Genomic DNA, 22,814 nt, shown 5'->3' on the forward strand with positions numbered 1-22,814 from the left:
ATGTTTATCCCAACCTGTCAGAATTAAGATCTGTAATGTCTTCTCTTCCGAAGGCAGGATTTCAGAACCAGACTAAGGAATCACACGTGTATCCACTCTCTAAATTCAAGCGCAAACCTGAGGTACCTCAAAGAAAGAACAGATAAAGCCAACATAATAAAAGGATAATCCGAAAACTAATCTTTAGGCAGGCATAAATGACATCTGAATTAGGAGAATATTTCCTGCATGTTATCCTATATTTAATATTAACACCAGGATAATCAACTAGAATTAAATATACTGCAGAAACAATGTACCAAAATCACATTTTTAAAAGGGAAGTGCAAGTTCAACTCAATCATACCCTCAGGAAAATTAAAGTAAAAAGTTAATGAGTTTTACACCAAGAATTGTGCTTTTTATAAACTGTTTGCTAAATTTTGCTGGAGTCTTTTTATTATACACAGTCTGAACTTTTTCAATTGGTATCAAATACGTTTCCTTTTTTTGACTGGTCAAGTGTCACCTTGGCGAAGCCAGCTTCGCAGCTAAGATGAAATCAACTCCAATGGTAAATCCCTCCATTATGAGTTAAGAGAAGGCCATGAGCAGTTTAAAAAACAAAAATATTTCTGAAGCACTTATACCTCAAACAGTTGGCCTCAGAAATGGCATCTGATACACTTGATCTTTGTATTTTGTATTTTAAACACCAATATCAAGTGACTGTAACGGAGAAACCACACAGCAAGCTAGAATTCGAAATAACCTAACGAGAAATGATATCTTTCATCACTACACGTAATCTGCCTTAACTACACAGAAAGGGAAGATTTTGCCCCACTTCTCTCTGTTATCTTTCTATGGGAGCACATGCTCTCTGATGTTGAGAAACATACCTCCGACTAGTAAAATATTCTTTGATACCACATTAGATAAGATACCCTAGGAAACTGTAATGTGTTTCCTTAAATTGCTCCGTGATGTAAAATACCACATAAAGAGCACTTAGCAGAGTGTCTTAGCATTTAGTAAGTGCTGAGTAAATCAGGTATCACTGATATATCATCATCAGTCAGGACACTGAAGAATTACTAAAACGGTGGCCTAAAAAAGTGAATCTACCTCCCCCCAAATTCTAATAATTGTTTAAAAGGCTGAATTATATCTGTGATAGTTTTAGGGATACATATTAAGGTACTATACTGAAATTCATGGTTGACAGTTTGAGAAGTCTGTATTATTTTAACTATACCCAAACCGAAGCTCGACTGATAGAAAAATTACATGAAAATCCTCAAAGTAGGAAAAATATTTTCTATAGTAATATAAGGTTCTATTTTTTTCAATGGGAAAAGTAATGATAAAGAAAGAACCCATTTCTGTATAACAAATATAAACTTGCCCGGCTACCTGCCAGGTATAAAAAAAAATAGCACAAGGAACAGAGATAAATATAAATAGACTGAGCCTAAAGAACAAGATTTCATAGAAAGTATTTTATGATCAGAACAGGATGGTTTCCTATGTTTAAGATCTATTTATTGTGTTATTTTTACAAGTAGCAAAGTCCCTCCATTTCCCCCAGTTTTATACATGAATATAAAAAGCCACTGACTTCCACGCTGCCCCCTCCCCCTCCCCTGCTGACTGGGTTAATAGGAGCTTGTGGACTATGTACGGCCTCCAGAAGCAGCAGTGGTTTCCTGTGTGACTTGGCCTTGAACTCTAGCATGCTAATCAGTCATCCTCTTGCTGATTCCTTTTCTGTCAAAGGAAACCAAGATGCATTAAAACAGCACATTCTAATTGGGATATTTGTTCAGCCAAGATCGCTTTTTCTGTCAGCAAGTATAATTTTCTAGAGGCCCTTAGCAAAAGATGTGGTTGAAAATTACCATGGAAAAAAAACATGCCTTATGCAGTTCATTAAAGTAGTTTATCACTTTGGCTCCTGGGCACATTATCCTCAAGATATTTGAACACTTTCTTCTCTTTCTTATTTATGTACAAATATTCCCACCCAGAAACACACACAAATACAAATACTCACCTTCCCCCTGGAGTACCCATAGGAGAGACCTGATCTGCTCTCAGCCCTGTAACAGTATACAGTTGACCCTTGAACAACATGGGTTTGAACTTCACAGGCCACTTACATGTGGATTTTCTTCAGTAGCAAATACTACGGTACTGAGGACCCACCGCCGGTTGAACCCGTGGATGCAGAACCGTGGATACGAAGGGCTCATTATAAAGTATATGTGGATTTTCCCCTGGTTGTTTAAGGGTCAACTCTACATACTTTCTTCAAGATTACAAGTATTATGAAAATTACTCAAAGCATACACATAAAAAACACTTTCTGTCATTTTAATCAATAAATTAAATCTTTCAGCTTACTTGACATATGTCATTATAAAATGACCTCACTTAGTAATTCTGGCCCATTAATTCCCAATCATCAAATAAAAGTCTACGTGGTATATGACTAAAATGAAATATTAAAGAGTCAACTTGAAAGCAGAGCTGGCCAGCCTACTAAGGACACATAAACCTTTACCAGTTTAAGAAAATCGATGAGTTTGTGAGCGTCCTCTCCGGTGGAGAGGTCCACAAAGTCCTTGGGCAGCCGGCAGCTCAGGTAGGGACTCGGCTGAACTGTGACCTCGCTGTTGGTGCAACGGAAGGCCGGAGCATCCTTTACAAAGGAAAAGAAAAAGGAAAGTTGGTGAGAAAGTCCTTTTTTAAGTCTACTCTTCAAACTGAAAAAGATACTGGCATAGCAATTCCAACTCCATGTCCTCTTCTGTACTACGTAGGGAAGAAAATCAGATACTGAAGTAAAAGAAAGCACCAAGGTTTTTAAAATACTTCCACATGTTCACAAGAAAATACACATCTGAGGTATCTGAAGACAGAATCCCCGCGGGGGGCTAGGTGGTCCCTGGGTGCTGGGCGTGCAGCCACCATGGCCATGAAGGGCTGCGGGTCACTCCAGGCCTGAGGCTGCCTCGAGTGGTCCCACAGAGGCCAGCATGCTTTATAAACATTGTCGCTTTCCACAGGTGCACTGCTGGAAATACACCTTAGAGAACAGAGTCAACAGTAAGGGCAAACGAATGCTCCGAACCCCTAAGGCTGCTGTGCTTTTCTCACAGCATTTTACAGACTTATTTGTAGATTTCTCTCAGCACCTATGTAAAACTTCAAATTCAAGGATCATATTTAACAAGTCTTCACATTCTTTATTGTACATGCTTTGAGTCTTGCATAGAATATTCACATGTTGCCTGGTGCTGAAAAGGATTTCAGAGTCAGAGGCCTTGTGTTTGGGCTTCATGGGTGGCAGAGACCTAGGTGAGGGATGGATGGTCCCCGGCACGTGGAGACAGGCCGGGAACTTGGATGCAACAGGACCACGGAGCCCTAGAAAGCAGGCCATACCTTATGACAGACAGACCAGCCATCTGACAAGTACTCATGAAACACCAACTGTCTGCTGGACCTTGTTCTAAGGATGGGAGAAAAACTGGAAAACAAGATGGTAGACAGCCACCAAACAAGCAAATAATAAATTAATAAGCTTGTTCCAGAGAGTAAAAAGTGTTATAAAAACAAAAGATCAGGGCACTATGGTAAGAGGAGAACCATGAAGACTCCTCTTTAGAGGGGGGCCAGGTGGGACCTTGCTCAGGAGGCGATGTCTGGACTGAGAACTGAGAAGTAAGATGAAAGCAGCCTCGTGAGGTCTGGGAGTGAACACGGCTTTGGAGGCAGTGGAAACGACCAGTGCAAAGACCTGAAGGCCGGGCAGGCTTTGTGGCTTCGAGGAACAAAAGGAAGGCAGATCTCTTTGCGGTGGAGGGCAGACGGGAGGTGAGGCTGGGGAAAGGCAGGGGCCAGTTCCTGTTGCCTTTCTGTCATCCCCAACCTCCAATATGAGGTTGTTTACATTAAGAAGAAAGAAAGTGGGGCTTCCCTGGTGGCGCAGTGGTTGAGAGTCCGCCTGTCAATGCAGGGGACATGGGTTCGTGCCCCGGTCTGGGAATATCCCACATGCCGCGGAGCGGCTGGGCCCGTGAGCCATGGCCGCTGAGCCTTCGTGCCTGGAGCCTGTGCTCCGCAACGGGAGAGGCCACAACAGTGAGAGGCCCGCGTACGGCAAAAAAAAAAAAAAAAAAGAAGAAGAAGAAAGAAAGGGAGGGAGGGAGGGAGGGAGGGAGGGAAGGAAGAATGAATGAGTTTGGATCATACAGTGAACCTTGTGCAAACTGTTTCTATCCAATAACTCTGTCCCTCTTTTTTTTTTTTTTTTTTTTTTGTGGTTTTTCTCCCGTTGCAGAGCACAGGCTCCGGACGTGCAGGCTCAGCAGCCATGGCTCAGGGGCCCAGCCGCTCCCTGGCATGTGGGATCTTCCCGGACCGGGGCACGAACCCGTGTCCCCTGCATTGGCAGGCGGACTCTCAACCACTGCACCACCAGGGAAGCCCTGTCCCTCATATTTAAAAATAACCTGTGCCAAATCTTCCTTGACACTCAGATTTAATGGCCCACAACTCTTAAGATGCCAGCAGGAATAAGATCCCTTCATTCCCACAGACACATGGAGAACAGAGACCCCATCAATGGGCTCGGAAACCTACAGCCCGAGGCAGGAGGCAGGCAAGGCCCGTACAGCAGGGCAAGCGCCTTGATGTGGAAAACAGGGACCACATTCAGATCTAGAAAAACAAGGTCCAGGATGGCCCGGGACAGAGTAAGGATGAAAAGGACTATTTCAGAGACTGACAGAAGGAAAGATGTTCACACGGAGGGCAAGGCAGCAGCCGGAGAAGCAGGAAGAAAGCCGGGAGGCGAACAGGCGCCACGGAAACCAGGGGAAAGGGTGTGACAGGAACAAGAGGTAACAGCTCAGACGCGGCCCAGCGTTAAGAGCAGGGCTGTGCACTGCTCACTGGAATTCCTGACACGTTGGTGGAGCCCTCACCACAAGCAGTTTCTTTGGAACCAGGGGCGGGGGGTGGGGGGAGGGAAGGCGGGGGAGTCGGGGGAGGCCCGGCGGCAAGGGGGGTGGGGAGCGGTGGCCAGAGGACTAACGAGTGGCCCGACAGCAGGAGAGGAAGTCGCAGGGCCCCACTGCCAAAATAATGTGTGCACGCGCATGTGTATATACACACAAAACGCCCAGAAAACCTTAACAGAGGTGGTAAGAATGGCCATTTCTAGGTAGTAGGATTTCAAGTCTCGCCTCTTTCTAATTCTCTCTCTGTGTGTTTTTAAACAACCGTGTGAAAATAAAATAAGACTTTTTTTTTTTTTTTTTTTTTTTTTTTTTTTTTTTTTTTTATGGTACGCGGGCCTCTCACTGCTGTGGCCTCTCCCGTTGCGGAGCACAGGCTCCGGACGCGCAGGCTCAGCGGCCATGGCTCAGGGGCCCAGCCGCTCCGCGGCATGTGGGATCTTCCCAGACCGGGGCACGAACCCGTGTACCCTGCATCGGCAGGCGGACTCTCAACCACTGCGCCACCAGGGAAGCCCCAAAATAAGACTATTTTGTAAAAGACAGAAAACACTCACGAGAGTACGAAATGAAGAGCTCCGGGGACAGAACTGTAGACGCAGAGCGCTCTCATTTACTTTAGAAAGCCTCGTGTGTATGTGTGCAGGCAGGTTACACACCAGAATACTAACAGTGGTTCTCGAGGAGGTGGCATTATGGGTGACTTTAGAATTTCCTTTAAAAATGAGCGGTCCTTACGGGGCTGAGGGAGGTCTTGCTTTCTATGACAGGAGGTGTCGGAACACGGTTACCTGCTTACAGAGAAAGGAAGAGACTGGAAAAAGGGAAGAAGACAGATGGTAGCCCCAGGACCCTGGAGAGACGCAGGGGCAGAGACGAGACTCGGGAGGAAGGATGCAGGTAAATCAGTAGGTTTGACGACAGTTAAACGAAGTGAGTTCTCACCGATGGATTCTCTTTTCCTAAGAGGGGAGACATGAAAGCAGCTGCTGAGGAGGACAGGAGTGATGGACAGAAGCTCAGAGGAGCATGGAGTGGGTGGAACAGCCACCGTGGACAGCAGGAGGGGACACTGGCGAGGGCGACAGAGCCTGCGGTCAGAGCCCACGGGAAGCCAGGGGTGGTGACTGGGACAATCCCCCTCCCCACCCCGTCTGCGCATCTGGGCGACATCCCTCTAACCCTGCGTGGCAGCCCGGGGCTGGGACCAGAATAAACAGATGCGTGACCTGACCCACGGTCCGGATTCTCAGGTGGGCAGGACAGAAGAGCCAAGAAAAAGAAAAATAACCAGAAAAGCAACTATCAGATGATCATCTTCACTTTAGACAAAGTGAAGTGAAGAAATCAAAGCGCACACCCTTTCTCTAATACAACTATTTTGTGAAAGATAGAAAACGTTCACGAGAGAGTACGAAACGAAGAACTCAGCAAAGTAGCTATGAGTAAATCTGTGTCAGTGCCTGGAGAACCAGCAAGCAAGCAATTCCTCAGTGGACAGGTTTCCTGGGGATGTTTCTGATCATCTTACCTGCTCCAGGGCTTCTTCACTAAAATCACCCTTTAAGTTTCTTCCAGATAACAGTTCGTCCCAAGTAAACAGCAGGGCATCTGTGACTTCACCAAATGGATTAAAATCAATCAGCCACACCTTCCCCTGCAGTACAGAAAGAAAGATCAATAAGTATAAAATAAAACAAAGTCTGTAATCTGGCTTATCAGAAAAATCATCTTATTCTACCCAAAAGGTCATCTTACAAATCATATCACTTCTTTCAAAAGACAGTTTCCTCCAGGCCCCATCTGAGAAGGGGACGCCTGTCTAAGTGGTGCAGGCACAGTGCCAAAGGGGAGGCCGCCCATAAAGGCGGAGGAGGGACCCTGAAAAGAAAGCCCGACGAAGACATATATGTAGACTTCCGCCTCCAATCACACGAGGATTTTATGTCAAAAACCCAAGCAGGGAAAGGAAAATCTCACAAAATGGTTCCACCGAAGTAGCATGACTGTAATGCTCTCAAGGGTGACTTCAACGATCTTTCATGAAGTGGCCAGCAGTTCTCAGCACTATCCCTGAGCCCTGAGAGGTTTCTGCAAAGGCTTGTTTTTTTTAAACACACGAAAGACATAAGAAAATGCTCAGCTGTCTTTCATTTCAATGTAATAACTGTTTTCTTTGCATGATAGAGCTTGATGGCACATGAAAGGGAGATGAAGAAATCAACCTTTAAAAGAAACAGCCATCTTCTCCTAATCTGAGAGTAGCAATGGCCAAAGTGATAGGTTCCAGCCTCAGGGAAAGGACACCTCTGACCCAGTCAGACAGAGTCTGCACCTTGGTATAAAGTGGCAGAGCGCTGACGTAAAGGAGCTGGAGAATCTGTGAAATCCTGCCAGGAGATTAAAGTCAACACATTTGATCACGGAGATGTTATGTGACATTTTACTAGATAAATGTTTCGTTGAAACTTTTATCTTTGCTCCTTTTGATTTTTCTCACTGAGACATTTATTTAATCGTACTGTTTTGTTGTTGGTAGTTTTTTTCTGTAAATATGTAGCAATCGTGTCTTGATCAGCCATGCATGTGTAAAATTAAGAAGGAACTGGACTGCTAAGCCAGCATTACTAATATCTAGCACTGTTTCTCATCTGTGTTAAAGGAAAAGTTTAAGAAAGATGAAACATCTTCCTAGGACTGGCTGCAAACTAGAAACCTCTAATAAGAGGCAAAGAACTACTATAGGAAGTTTCTACCATATACCATTGGCTAAGCTTCCTGGTTTCTACAATCCCCAGGAGAAACTCTGCAATTCCTTCTTGCCACTTGACTTGTATCCTCACTTCAATTTGGTGCCCACTCATACCTTCTCTGACTACATGAAATAATGTCAGCTATCAATCAACTCCTTGGTATGATTTCAGCTTTGCTTTTTCAGCGATTACTCAGATGTCTCTGATATACTGTATGTTATTTTAACAAAATGAGTACTTTCTAAAATTCAAACCCTTTCGACTTGAGATTTTATAACCAGTAAAACTATCTCCTTATTAAAAGAAAGAAAAAAAAACTTTCACACCTGTTAGCATCAGAATATATAGCTCTATAAACTAAAAATATGCCACATCGTAAAAAACAAATAAAATCACCACTGTTAGGACAGATAGCTGGCAGAATTTGTTCTGTAGTTCAGAAGCCATCCTCTAGTTTTTTTTTTTTTTTTTTTTTTAAATAAAAACTCCATAGTTTTTTGTGTAACTGTTTACAAAGCATATTAAATCGTATTTAACCACATGATCATATGTAATTGATAACAATTATTCTTCCTTGTATGTAATAGCCACACAGTTTTTTTTAAAACTGAACAAGTAATATATTAATGCAATATCATAAAAATTAAAGCTATGCCAAAATATATAAAATAAAAAGTGAAAGTCACCCCATCATCCACCACTCCCACCCCTTCCTTCTCCCCACAAGTAACTCTTTATTTATTTATTTATTTTCTCTTTTTTTTTTTTTAATTAGTTTCTGCTTTATAACAAAGTGAATCAGTCATACATATACATCTGTTCCCACATCCCTTCCCTCATGCATCTCCCTCCCTCCCACCCTCCCCATCCCACCCCTCCAGGCAGTCACAAAGCACCCAGCTGATCTCCCTGTGCTCTGTGGCTGCTTCCCACTATCTATCTACCTTACGTTTGGTAGTGTATATATATCCATGCCTCTCTTTCGAGAAGCCATCCTCTAGTTTAAAGAAAAATACGCCAGCTGTAATCAGGTATAAAACTATCAAGATAAGGATTTCAAACATGTAACATGTTTTTCATGTCACACCTCAGGAACAAGACATCCTGAGAAATTCTGCTTTTAGGCAACCCCTCAGACAAGAGTGGTCACACCGACCTTCCTAATATCAACCAACTGACCACACCCCCATCCACCCAACTAAATCTCTATGCACCAAACACCGTGCCAGGCATGAGGGCATAAAGATCAGTAACACAGAGTTTACTCCTTGAAAGAGTTCAGTCCAGACCAGGACATGCACACATGTGCACACACCAGTATACGGATTGTTCACCATAGCACAGTGTGTAAAAGACAAGAAACAAGCTAAGCATTCATCCATAGGGAAGTGACTCATCAAACTAGATAGTACATCCACATAATGAAATACTATGCCTTGTAAGAAAATGGAAAGCTCTCCAAGATACACTGTTTTTAAAAAGTATAAAAAGCAAGGTGCAAGTGTATATCATATGCTAACTCTTGTGTAAGAAAGATGGAAAAAAATAAGTATCTTGCTTGTTTTTGCATCAAGAAATACTGGAAGGATACATAAGGAACTAACACCATAGGAGTGCAGTGGAGCAAGGTTAAGAATCAGACCTTCTATGTATATTTTCACACTAATGACATTAACAAGCTTAATCTAACAAATATCTAAAGAATACTTAGCACATTAGAAATTGTACTTTCTTTCTCAATCACTCGTAAGACAGAAATAAAAAAGTGATGAGGCTGCAGATCCATTCTCAACAATATCAAAGATACAAGATGATATTCATCCCCAAAAGCAATGAAGTTAATAACAAGACAATAACCATACCAAAAAAAAATACATAGGGGGACCCGAATCATTTTTCAAGTACCTAAAGTAGTTATTCTAAATTCTAGTTGTGCACTATCATCACTTAAGAAGTTTTTTTTTCTTTAAAAATAAACTTTTATTTTAGAACAGTTTTAGATTTATAGTTATTGCAAATATAGTACAGACAGTTTTAATGTACCCCTGCCCAGTTTTTAAATTTAGTTCTTGTTTGTTGTTGTTGAGTTTTAAGAGTTATTTGTGTAATTTTAGGTTGAAGTTCTTTATCAGAAATGTGTATTGCACATATTTTCTCCCAGTTCTTGGTTTGTCTTTTATTTTTCTTAACTGTATTCTAATTTCCTTTTCCTGTTCTAGGATCTCATCAGTGATACCACATCACATGTAATGGTCATGTCTCCTTAGGCTTCTCTTGGTTTTCACAGTCTCTCAGACTCTTGTTTTCGATGACCTTGACAGTTTTGCAGATTATTGGTCAGACATTCTGCAGAATGCACCACAACAGGGATTTGTAATACATTTAAATTCTTTTCTCAGTTTCTGCATTCCATTCTGGGATTCCCCCAAACACCTAAATGATTTTAAAAAATTGGTATACATTAAGATTTATTATTATTTTTAACATCTTTATTGGAGTATAATTGCTTTACAATGGTGTGTTAGTTTCTGCTTTATAACAAAGTGAATCAGTTATATACATATGTTCCCATATCTCTTCCCTCTTGCATCTCCCTCCCTCCTACCCTCCCTATCCCACCCCTCCAGGTGGTCACAAAGCACTGAGCTGAGCTGATCTCCCTGTGCGATGCGGCTGCTTCCCACTAGCTATCTATTTTACGTTTGGTAGTGTATATATGTCCATGCCACTCTCTCACTTTGTCCCAGCTTACTTACCCTTCCCCCCACCATATCCTCAAGTCCATTCTCTAGTAGGTCTGTGTCTTTATTCCCGTCTTACCCCTAGGTTCTTCATGACCATTTTTTTTTTTCTTAGATTCCATATGTATGTGCTAGCATATGGTATTTGTTTTTCTCTTTCTGATTTACTTCACTCTGTATGACAGACTCTAGGTCCATCCACCTCACTACAAATAACTCATTTCATTTCTTTTTATGGCTGAGTAATATTCCATTGTATGTATGTGCCACATCTTCTTTATCCATTCACCTGATGATGGACACTTAGGTTGCTTCCAAGAAGCTTCTTAAAATACATATTCCAAGGCCTCATCCAAGACCTACAGGATGGGGGCGCTGTAGCTCTGACATACCGGGCAGGTAGAAGCTCTCAACACTGCGTCCACCTGCCCAGTCGCTGTCAGAACGTGGACCCATCAGAGTGTCACCAAGCCTAGACACACTTTGGTTATACTTCAGATCAGAGACCAACATAAAAGAAGAGTTAGCTTTCTCACAAGAGTAGCCATAAAATTATGTATTCAAGACAATGTCTAAGAAACAGTGATACAAGTGCCACTGAATGAATGCAAATGAGTTTTACATCATGGCTGACATCTCAGAAACCGTCAGGATGTTTACACTGGCATGTTTCCCACTTTAAAAGCACGCAAACTGCTTTCAGTTCTGTCAGATCACAGTCTTAATTACTGACGTCCATGTCCAACTTCACTTAAGACATTTATATAGCTGTTTCACCAAGTCACACATGTGCACAGACGTGCCAGCCCTACTGAACCACAGCAGACCTGGACATGTGCCAGGGAAATACTGAGACACCCTGGCAAACCCCAAATTTTCAAATGCCATTAAATATAACTGCATTAGAACAGAATTGCTTCAGACTGAATATCTGAACAATGGGAACAAATAACACACAACTCACAGGGTGGTATGGACTAAGGAAGATGCTGAATTAAATGAGAATAAAGCTCTTCTGAGCCACACATTCAGGGCAATGGGCTAGGTTCCCTCCCTCCCTCACTGATTCCATCCTGCTCGCTACCAGGCCAATCCTGGAACGCTTAAGTCTCGAAGATAAGCTCCTTGACGGTCGAGGGATCATCTGGTTGGAAGCTGCTTGTTAGAAGCCCAGCATCTAACACAGGACAGGCTCTCGATAAACAATGGTGCGTGACTGACTGGATGTGGCCGGGGTCCGGCTTTAGAACAGAGCCATGGGCGCCCACCAGCTCAGGTTCCTACCCATTCTACTGCGCCAGCTCCCCGTCCTTTCTCTAAGATTTGTTTCCACTAAGCTGAAACTCTGCCAGGTGACATCCCTCCTTTGTACCACATCTCAGTTCATGCCTCCTCTTTCTCATAACAGATGCCATCACCCGTGAAGACAGACACGTGGGAGGAGCTTCAAGAGTAAGACGCGGAGATCACCTTCCTCCCCACAGATACATCAGAAATACATCTACATGTGGAACAGCTCCTACAGAACACCTACTGAACGCTGGCAGAAGACCTCAGACCTCCCAAAAGGCAAGAAACTCCCCACGTACCTGGGTAGGGCAAAAGAGAAAAGAATAAACAGAGACAAAAGAATAGGGACGGGACCTGCACCAGGGGGAGGGAGCTGTGAAGGAGGAAAGGTTTCCACACACTAGGAGCTCTTTCGCGGATGGAGACTGCGGGTGGTGGAGGGGGAAGCTTCAGAGCCGCAGAGAGCACAGCAACAGGGGTGGCAGAGGGCAAAGTGAGGAGATTCCCGCACTGAAGATCGGTGCCAACCGGCACTCACCAGCCCGAGGCTTGTCTGCTCACCTGCTGGGGCGGGCGGGGCTGGGAGCTGAGGCTCGGGCTTCGGTCGGATCGCAGGGAGAGGACTGGGGTTGGCGGCGTGAACACAGCCTGAAGGGGCTAGTGAGCCACGGCTAACCGGGAGAGAGTCTGGGGAAAAGTCTGGACCTGCCAAAGAGGCAAGAGACCATTGTTTCGGGGTGCACGAGGAGAGGGGATTAAGAGCGCCGCTTAAAGGAGCTCCAGAGATGGGCGCGAGCTACGGCTAACAGCGCGGACCCCAGAGACGGTCATGAGACGCTAAGGCTGCTGCTGCCGCCACCAAGAAGCCTGTGTGCGAGGACAAGTCACTATCCACACCTCCCCTCCCGGGAGCCTGTGCAGCCTGCCACGGCCAGGGTCCTGTGATCCAGGGACAACTTCCCCAGGAGAATGCACGCCGGCCTCTGCCACCGCAGGCTCGCCCCGCCATCTGTACCCCTCCCTCCCCCTGTCCTGAGTGAGCCAGGAGTCCCCAAAGTTAGCAGAAGGAAAGAAATCATACAGATGAGATCAGAAATAAATGAAAAAGAAATTAAGGAAACGATAGCAAAGATCAATAGAACTAAAAGCTGGTTCTTTGAGAAGATAAACAAAATTGATAAACCATTAGCTAGACTTATCAAGAAAAAAAGGGAGGGCTTCCCTGTTGGCTCAGTGGTTGAGAGTCTGCCTGCCGATGTGGGGGACACGGGTTCGTGCCCAGGTCCAGGAAGATCCCACGTGCCGCGGAGCAGCTGGGCCCGTGAGCCATAGCCGCTGAGCGTGCGCGTCCAGAGCCTGTGCTCTGCAACGGGAGAGGCCACAACAGTGAGAGGCCCGCGTACTGAAAAAAAAAAAAAAAAAGGGAGAAGACTCAAAACCATAGAATTAGAAATGAAAAAGGAGAAGTAACAACTGACACTGAAGAAATACAAAGGATCATGAGAGATTACTACAAGCAACTCTATGCTAATAAAATGGACAACCTGGAAGAAATGGACAAATTCTTAGAAAAGCACAACCTTCCAAAATTGAACCAGGACGAAATAAAAAATATGAACAGACCAATCACAACACTGAAATTGAAACAGTGATTAAAAATCTTCCAACAAACAAAAGGCCAGGACCAGATGGCTTCACAGGCGAATTCTATCAAATATTTAGAGAAGAGCTAACACCTATCCTTCTCAAACTCTTCCAAAATATAGCAGAGGGAAGAAAACTCCCAAACTCATTCTATGAGGCCACCATCACCTTGATACCAAAACCAGACAAGGATGTCACAAAGAAAGAAAACTACAGGCCAATATCACTGATGAACATAGATGCAAAAATCCTCAACAAAATACTAGCAAACAGAATCCAACAGCACATTAAAAGGATCATACACCATGATCAAGTGGGGTTTATTCCAGAAATGCAAGGATTCTTCAATATATGCAAATCAATCAACGTGATACACCATATTAACAAATTAAAGGAGAAAAACCATATGATCATCTCAATAGATGCAGAGAAAGCTTTTGACAAAATTCAACACCCATTTATGATAAAAACCCTGCAGAAAGCAGGCACAGAGGGAACTTTCCTCAACATGATAAAGGCCATATATGACAAACCCACAGCCAACATCGTCCTCAATGGTGAAAAACTGAAACCATTTCCACTAAGATCAGGGACAACACAACGTTGCCCAATAGTGCTCTCACCACTATTATTCAACATAGTTTTGGAAGTTTTAGCCACAGCAATCAGAGAAGAAAAAGAAATAAAAGAAATCCAAATCAGAAAAGAAGAAGTAAAGCTGTCACTGTTTGCAGATGACATGATACTATACATAGAGAATCCTAAAGATGCTACCAGAAAACTACTAGAGCTAATCAATGAATTTGGTAAAGTAGCAGGATACAAAATTAATGCACAGAAATCTCTGGCATTCCTCTACACTAATGATGAAAAATCTGAAAGTGAAATTAAGAAAACACTCCCATTTACCATTGCAACAAAAAGAATAAAATACCTAGGAATAAACCTATCTAAGGAGACAAAAGACCTGTATGCAGAAAATTATAAGACACTGATGAAAGAAATTAAAGATGATACAAATAGATGGAGAGACATACCATGTTCTTGGATTGGAAGAATCAACATTGTGAAAATGACTCTACTACCCAAAGCAATCTACAGATTCAATGCGATCCCTATCAAACTACTACTGGCATTTTTCACAGAACTACACAAAAAATTTCACAATTTGTATGGAAACACAAAAGACCCCGAATAGACAAAGCAATCTTGAGAATGAAAAACGGAGCTGGAGGAATCAGGCTCCCTGGCTTCAGACTATACTACAAAGCTACAGTAATCAAGACAGTATGGTACTGGCACAAAAACAGAAAGATAGATCAATGGAACAGGATAGAAAGCCCAGAGATAAACCCACGCACATATGGTCACCTTATCTTTGATAAAGGAGGCAAGAATATACAGTGGAGGAAAGACAGCCTCTTCAATAAGTGGTGCTGGGAAAAATGGACAGCTACATGTAAAAGAATGAAATTAGAACACTCCCTAACACCATACACAAAAATAAACTCAAAATGGATTAAAGACTTAAATGTAAGGCCAGATACCATCAAACTCTTAGAGGAAAACATAGGCAGAACACTCTATGACATAAATCACAGTAACATCCTTTTTGACCCACCTTCTAGAGAAATGGAAATAAAAACAAAAATAAACAAATGGGACCTAATCAAACTTAAAAGCTTTTGCACAGCAAAGGCACCGGTCAGAATGGCCATCATCAAAAAATCTGCAAACAATAAATGCTGGAGAGGGTGTGGAGAAAAGGGAACCCTCTTGAACTGCTGGTGGGAACGTAAATTGATACAGCCACTATGGAGAACAGTATGGACAGTCCTTAAAAAACTAAAAGTAGAACTACCATACGACTCAGCAATCCCACTACTGGGCATATAGGCTGAGAAAACCATATTCAAAAAGAGTCATGTAGATGAGGATGATTATAATTTTTGTGACTTTCTGTTTGAATAATAAAAAAAAAAAATCCCACAAGGACTCAGAGGCAAAAAATATACAAATCAATTTTCACTGCAAAGTAAAGGAGCTGTTACAGTGGAGGATTACTGGACTGAATGTCAGTTTTATGACACAGTATGAGTGTGTTTCATGTTTGGTAATTGCAATCTTTGTTGCTTTTGTTGTGGTCATCCATTTACAATGCTTGGTGTCAATTTATTTATCTCTTGTAAAAATAAAATACAGTGTGTGTGTGTGAGTTGTGAGCAAAAAAAAAAGAAAGCAGATCCACATGAAAATGAAGTTTAAATGATGACCAAATGGTTTGTTTAAGGTATTGGCCAATTGTGCATTATTTTGTTACTCTTTGTGTATATTAAAGTATTTGTGTCAAATTTAAAAAAGAAAAAACAAAAACCTAATAGTACTACTACTATACTATATACTATATAAATACATGTTTTATATATTAAATATAATATATATTTAATATACATTAGTAAGTACAAATATGATATAAATATATAATACATATTTTATAGGAAAAAAAAAGAGTCATGTACCAAAATGTTCATTGTAGCTCCATTTACAATAGCCAGGACATGGAAGCAACCGAAGTATCCAACAACAGATGAATGGATAAAGAAGATGTGGCACATATATACAATGGAATATTACTCAGCCATAAAAAGGAACGAAATTGAGTTATTTGTAGTGAGGTGGATGGACCCAGAGACTGTCATACAGAGTGAAGTAAGTCAGAAAGAGAAAAACAAATACCGTATACTAACACGTATATATGCAATCTTAAAAAAAAAAAAGGTCATGAAGAACCTAGGTGCAAGATGGGAATAAAGATGCAGACCTACTAGAGAATGGACTTGAGGATACGGGGCGGGGGAAGGGTAAGCTGGGACAAAGTGACAGAGTGGCATGGACATATATACACTACCAAACGTAAAATAGATAGCTAGTGGGAAGCCACCGTATAGCACAGGGAGATCAGCTCAGTGCTTTGTGACCACCTAGAGGGGTGGGATAGGGTGGGAGGGAGGGAGATGCAAGAGGGAAGAGATATGGGGACATATGTATATGTATAACTGATTCACTTTGTTATAAAGCAGAAACTAACACACCATTGTAAAGCAATTATATTTCTATAAAGATGTAAAAAAAAAAAGATAGACATGAAAACAGAGTAAGTGATGCCTTTGGCTTGATAGAGATGAGTAAATAGTTAACAGTTCTTTTGGGATATGACCATATGGGCCTCTCCTTTTGTCCAAAAAATGATTCAAAGGTATCACAGTCATCACTACAATGAGGCGATAGGAGCGTGGAGAGGGAAGAAGAAAAATGTGAGAGACATTTAAGAAACACAGGGGTCTAATGTTTAGAAAACACACCTGCTGTCCTCTGAACAGCTAAGTCAGTGAACACTGTCACAGGACACCTAGTGACCCAAATTTCTCTGAAAAGATTGCATGTCTTGATAGTGAAATCTCTGCTGCAGGATGTACTAGGTCAGGTTTTTGTTTTCTTTTTCATTACAGAAGTTTCCATCACTTCAAGATTACAGAATAAATACAAACTACTTGAATCCTCATCTTCAGTCTAAAGATGCAAGTGACTCAAATCATGCTAAGGGCCTTTCAGGTAACTGAAAATAATAACTTCTAAATATCCAGTGACAAATTCCTGGCCACACCGAAGAGTACAAACTCAACTATTTTAAGTAGGCCCAGGCCCCCGACAAACGGAGAAAGGAGGACACAGGGCGGCCTTAGCCATCTGTTAAAGTAATAATCCTTGAATTTGTGACACATAACAATGGAAGATATCGTGTCTCCTAGTGTTAAGGATATTTTAAGGGGAGATTCTTCGCCACGGTGAATTTCAAGCACCTTAGCTGATTTGAGAAAATATTTGTTGAGCGGTGAGCCCTTCCATAGGGAATGCCTATGTATTTAAAGCATATCAAATGTCATTTTTACTTACCCTACTGTCTCTATATATATCGAATACAACTGCAAAGGAGAAAAAACTTAAAGTTAGTAACGAACTTCTATTTTCATGATCTACGCCTCCTTTTCAAAATTAAAATGTGTTTTATTATTAGTTACTCAAAGGACTTCCTGCTTCTACATCTCAAAACTACAAACATAAAAAGGCATCCTGCAATGCTTTACTTATATAATTTTGTTTTCCTTTTCTCTATGCTCAGCTGTAATCCCTTATGTTTAAAAATTCAAACCAAACACCAACATCGTCTCAACCAGTTCACAATTAGAGACAGGTTATCTATATCAGAGAAAGGAGCATCAGTCACTACTGCTTGATGGGGAATAAAATGGGTAAAATCTGCAATAGGAAAGCACACTAACTAGCCATGCTTAGGGCATGATTCATCTTTTTTAAAAGTCAAACCTGCCACAGACCCCAGGCTTGGCAAGTAGAAAAACAGAAACCACACGAGGTATAATTTGACAATGCATGAAAACTGTCTCATACACAATACTTTCAATACTTACTTTCAACTCTTAAAAATAACTCACAAATATTTACTTTGTAACTGGTGCTATCTGATCATTCAAATAAAAATCTAGAAAGGTAGATCAGTCAACTAGCTAATTTAGTCCTAATAACAGAAGCATGTGGTTCTCTGTAGATAGACCCTTTGAAATGTATAATAAAATATGAGAGAGAGAACCATCTCAGTATTAAAAAGGGACTCTGGTTAAATAACGTAAAATTAACATGCAAACCCATCAGCAATACCATCATATAATAAAATGCTTAAAACACAGTATTTTGAATCCAGTTTTAAAATATGTACCACCGTAAAATAAGGTTCGGTAACATTATGCATTTCATTTCACTGGGTCAATAAAAAATACTCACAGTCTTCATCTAAGAATTTATACTGTATGTGTTTCTTGAAAAAGTCTTGTATGCATCTGCAAATCTCTTCCTTTTGTTTAGAAATATGATCATAATATTGTGTGTAGTCCCTCTGAGAAATACCTGACAAGAAAATATTTTATATTTCATTATTACACAACATTCTTTTCAAAAACACCAAAATGTGATTTAAACCTCTTTTTGAGGAAACCATTAAAGTAGATCGAATGAATATGGCATCATACATTAGTCAGCATTTTATACAGATATAAAGCTTATCAGTTGTAAAGGTTCAAATGGCTAGGTGAACCCTAAAATTCCATTTTGCCATGCATTCTTACTTTAGAAACAGTAGTTATTTTTATTTAGTACAATGGGAAGAATTCAAAGTCATAAAAATGTTTCTTATGTAAAAAATGAAAGAAGCAATTTTAAACCTACCCATATAGTCAACTGCTTCTTTGATTTTTCCAATGAACTGTCTAAAAATTGGCATTCTTTTCCACTTTCTTTGGGAAAATGTAAAATACCCCTCACCATACATTTTCCACAATCATACTGCACTTCACGGTCTATTTTCCTTGTTCATAGTGCCATCCTGCCTTCACAAGCCTGATGTTTCAAGCCATGGAAAAGTAAACATTCCTTTCTTCAGAGTGACTTGCTGACATTATTCCAAAAACACTAAAGGGAGTATTGTAAGAACTCCTTTAATAAGCTCTAGACCTAAGAAAAAGTTCTCTGCTCTGAAAGAAGGGCTTCCAATCAATTTCTTAATCACATGCCAATATGACTCCCTTCTTTAACTGTACTTAATACTGCAGTGTTTCTTTCAGAGATATATAACAATATTATACAATAAATTCAAACAACCCCAGTGTATTTCAGGTAAGTTAAATGTCAACATCCCATTCAATAAATAAATAGTGTTCATCTGATTCTGTTCAAATCACACTTTTCTTGGTTGAAGATCAATTCTACCTCATGGAAAATGTGCTTAGACAAAATAAGAGCAAATTATCTACAATATTTAGCTTGAATAAATCATAGCAGACAAAATAATAACCTCAGAGGAAAGAAAATGGGTGGCTTTTAAAGCAAAGTACTTCTTTGTTTGCATATTTTCTCTTGCTAGAATAATAAACAGTGCTTCAATAATAGAAATAAATGTTAAAAAAACTGGGCTTTTTACACTGCTTAAAATAAGCAGTGTATTGCTAGTAATACCTAGGAAAGCCTCAGAGAGAAAGCAGGTAGAATTACACATATCCTGAGAATAGTAAAGGCCACCACTTTCATCTCTGGAATCCAAATTGACATGATTCATCAAGAAGACTATTTTCTGTGGAAACAGAATCTGGCCTCAGGACCCTTGTCAATATAGCATTCCAGAGAGTCAGTGCCAGTTGGTTAGAGGTAGCATCTGAGAGAAAAACTGATTGTTACCCTTGTCTTAATTACTAAGTAATTTATTTCCATCAAAAGCTTGTCTTCTTTTAACAATTACTTTCAAAGGTTTAAAAAAACAAACAAACAAAAAAACCTCACCAATAAGCTTATTTTCCTTGACAAAACAACGGAACTCAGCACCAGGAATTAATTCACACCATTTTCGAAGAACAAGCTGTAGACAAAGGAAAAAAGGAAAACAACTATGTAACAAGAGAATATTTACTAGTCTAATAAACAATTTTATGTTGAAACTATGTCTTAACAATTGCCATTATGAAGTGTTTTGTTTTTTTAAAAAAAAGGCATCATAAAACATTCCTGACATATTATGTAGGGAAAAGAGCTATGATCTATTAGTCTAACAGAATAGGGGAAATTGTATTAAAACTCTTTATGACAAAACGCGCCTTTGTCATTTATTTACCATTTTGGGAGTTCTGACATAACATACAACTCAAAGGATGACATAGTCACGTTTTATCATCGTTGGGCCATATGTTTCCCTATAATTCATAGGTTCCTCACTCCTTTAAGAACATCAAAAAGTAAAATAATTTCCAAGTTATCTACCTTAAGCATCATTCTGTAATACTCTGATAAAATTATTACAGCTTATCACAAAGTCTCACTAAAACCCTTTCATGATTTTCCCATTATTTTAAAGTAATACAATTCTACCAATGGCCCAATTCATAAATGGGTCTTATTACTATAACTTATTATTTAATATGTGCAAATTCTCATATTGTTGTAATTTATAAATAGTACAGTTGACAAATGTATGCTTCTGAGTCTGGTTCTAAAATGTTCCTTGGAAAAAACTAGTCCTGTCCTTTTGAAGTATTAATTGTCATCAATGGCAAGAGCCCCCAGCCTCCCGAATCCTGGCATACATCTCTTTGCCCCTCAGGACCTAGGAGATAGGACTTGAATTACTCTGGGCCCCATTCCAGGAATCCCCGCAGTGGGCTCCGTACCTTCCCAGGCCACCCAGTTTCTTGTACATAACATTCGAGAGTAAGCCCATACCCCATGTTGTACTAGGATAACCTGACACAAGTCTCTCTTCTAAGGGTGAGGAGCTGGGTCTTATTCATCTCTGTGCTCCCAGCACAGGTATGTAATGCCTAGCAGGTGCCTAGGAAATGTCTGTCAAGTGAAACATGGAATGGCAAATATTTAAGATAAGCAGCCACTAAAAATCATGATATAAAAAAAAATTAATGAACTGTGAAAATGCTCATACTATGTCATAAGTGAAAAAAAAAGTGGCACATAAAGCATCTTATGGAGAGTGTGTATATGTGCACACGCACACACACACACACACACAAAATATCTCAAGAAAGGGAAGTTAAAGGTCAAAATGCTAATAATACTGAGGATATCTGGGTGGTAGACTCCTCATATTTTCTTGTATTTTTTAATTTTTGATAGTAGGTTGCTTTCCTTAAAAAAAAAACAACTGTAGTATTAAAAATATGTCTTAGAAATTTGAAGTGCGCTGATTCCAATTTTCATTATTGTGAGCTCTTGGTCAAGCTCTGTATGTGCCATCTTTTTAAAAAGAACCTAATTATTAAATAAAGAATCCCACACTGAAAAATTACACTGTTCTTACCTACTAAAAGTTGATACTGGCAAATATATTTTCTGACAGCTACAGTAAGTTTTATGTAAGCAACAAATAAATACGCAATTATTGCAAATTGACATTAAGTTTTTGGAAAATTTGCATTATCTATTGAGATAACGTTTTAGACAGGTAATACAAACACTGTACTTGATTTTTTAAAAAAGGTAAAAGGTGAGTCTTCCCCCCAAACAGTGTCTCTGTCCTCCTCCTCACAGGCAACCAGTGCTGACAATTTCTCATACATCTTTCCAGAAGTATTCTATGAATACATGAGCATATAGTAGGTATCTTTTTAAATACACACAGACACAAGCACACGATACATAGGATTTTGCTTGCCACTTTTTTCATTTTAATTACTCTCACTTTCCTGGGCTTTTAAAACTGGGTTTTAAACCCTATGCACTAACATGATGATGGCATATTCCCCAAAAAGCAATAAAAGAGCAAACTGCCAGTGAAATCAATCTCGGGGATAGACGATGACATTACAACAAAGATTACGCTGCAAGGCAAGACTAGGAAAACAATCTTTTTCATTTTTGTGTTTCTAGCACAAAGTAATAAGATATAGCAGGTGCTTGATAGATGTTTGTTCAGTGAAACAATAGATATGAATGTATTACATACACACGACTGTTATAAAAAATGTTTAATGACCTGGGAAAATGCTAATATATTACATACCCCTCACAAATAGTATGTAAAGATCTCAATTACAAGTGCTAAAAGATGTAGGAATTGTTTGGTGGCTTGGTGAAGAGTCAATTACCTGTTCACAGAAGATATGCCAATATATACACTCAACACACTAAGAATTACTTGGTACAGTGAGTCAGTGGACAACTTTTGAAAGCATGTGTATATACAAGTGACTGGAAGCAAATAGATGACAAAGAAATTAAACTAACAACAACATCCAAGAACACTGCCCACTTCAGAGGGTGTGTGTGTGTGTGTGTGTGTTGTGTATACCTTCAAACCAGGAAAATATGAGTTTGCTATTGGGGGACGGGGGAGGGAGTTGCTATGTTTCAACTCTTATTACTATTTCTAATAAAGTTTTCCACTGTCCTTTTGTTCTTACTTCTATATGTAATCTGTAAAATGAGAGAACCATAGAAAAAATAAATAAAAACGGTAAAATGGTGGTGACTACTTTTCCTTGTAAATCAGGTTAAAAAGCTTAAACAGTTTAAGCTGGATGGTGAGTATGAAGGTGCTTGCTTCATTTCAAAATACGTATAATATTCCAATAGTATGTACATACTGTGTATATACTGCATGTGTATGTATATGGACATAATACATGCATTTTTATGTGTATATTTCATAAATTTAAAAATTCAATGGCTCTAGGTTCCCAGAGAAATTAGTCCAAAAATTTGATTCATTTCACTTAAGAATAAATAGAAATTCTCAATACATCTTCATC

General features: G+C 40.2%; 1 protein-coding gene across 3 annotated transcripts in view; it reads right to left on the reverse strand.

Moving 5' to 3' along the window:
* Window positions 1–1,508: 1,508 nt before the first annotated feature.
* Window positions 1,509–22,814, reverse strand: part of CDC123 (cell division cycle 123) — a gene marked incomplete at its 5' end in the record, with an annotated part of 58,181 nt that continues 36,875 nt past the window's right edge. For 2 of the 3 annotated variants that reach the window (XM_079698923.1, XM_079698922.1), the window contains 6 exons: window positions 1,509–1,749; window positions 2,546–2,683; window positions 6,538–6,663; window positions 17,389–17,417; window positions 18,292–18,414; window positions 19,840–19,915. In XM_079698923.1, coding sequence (XP_079555049.1) covers window positions 1,723–1,749; window positions 2,546–2,683; window positions 6,538–6,663; window positions 17,389–17,417; window positions 18,292–18,414; window positions 19,840–19,915 — 519 coding nt within the window. In that variant the 3' untranslated portion in view covers window positions 1,509–1,722. The remainder of the gene's footprint in view (window positions 1,750–2,545; window positions 2,684–6,537; window positions 6,664–17,388; window positions 17,418–18,291; window positions 18,415–19,839; window positions 19,916–22,814) is intronic. The other variant, XM_079698924.1, reaches the window with a different exon arrangement.

This window comes from Hyperoodon ampullatus (assembly GCF_949752795.1).
Source record: "Hyperoodon ampullatus genome assembly, chromosome: 3".
NCBI classification, from domain to species: domain Eukaryota; kingdom Metazoa; phylum Chordata; class Mammalia; order Artiodactyla; family Ziphiidae; genus Hyperoodon; species Hyperoodon ampullatus.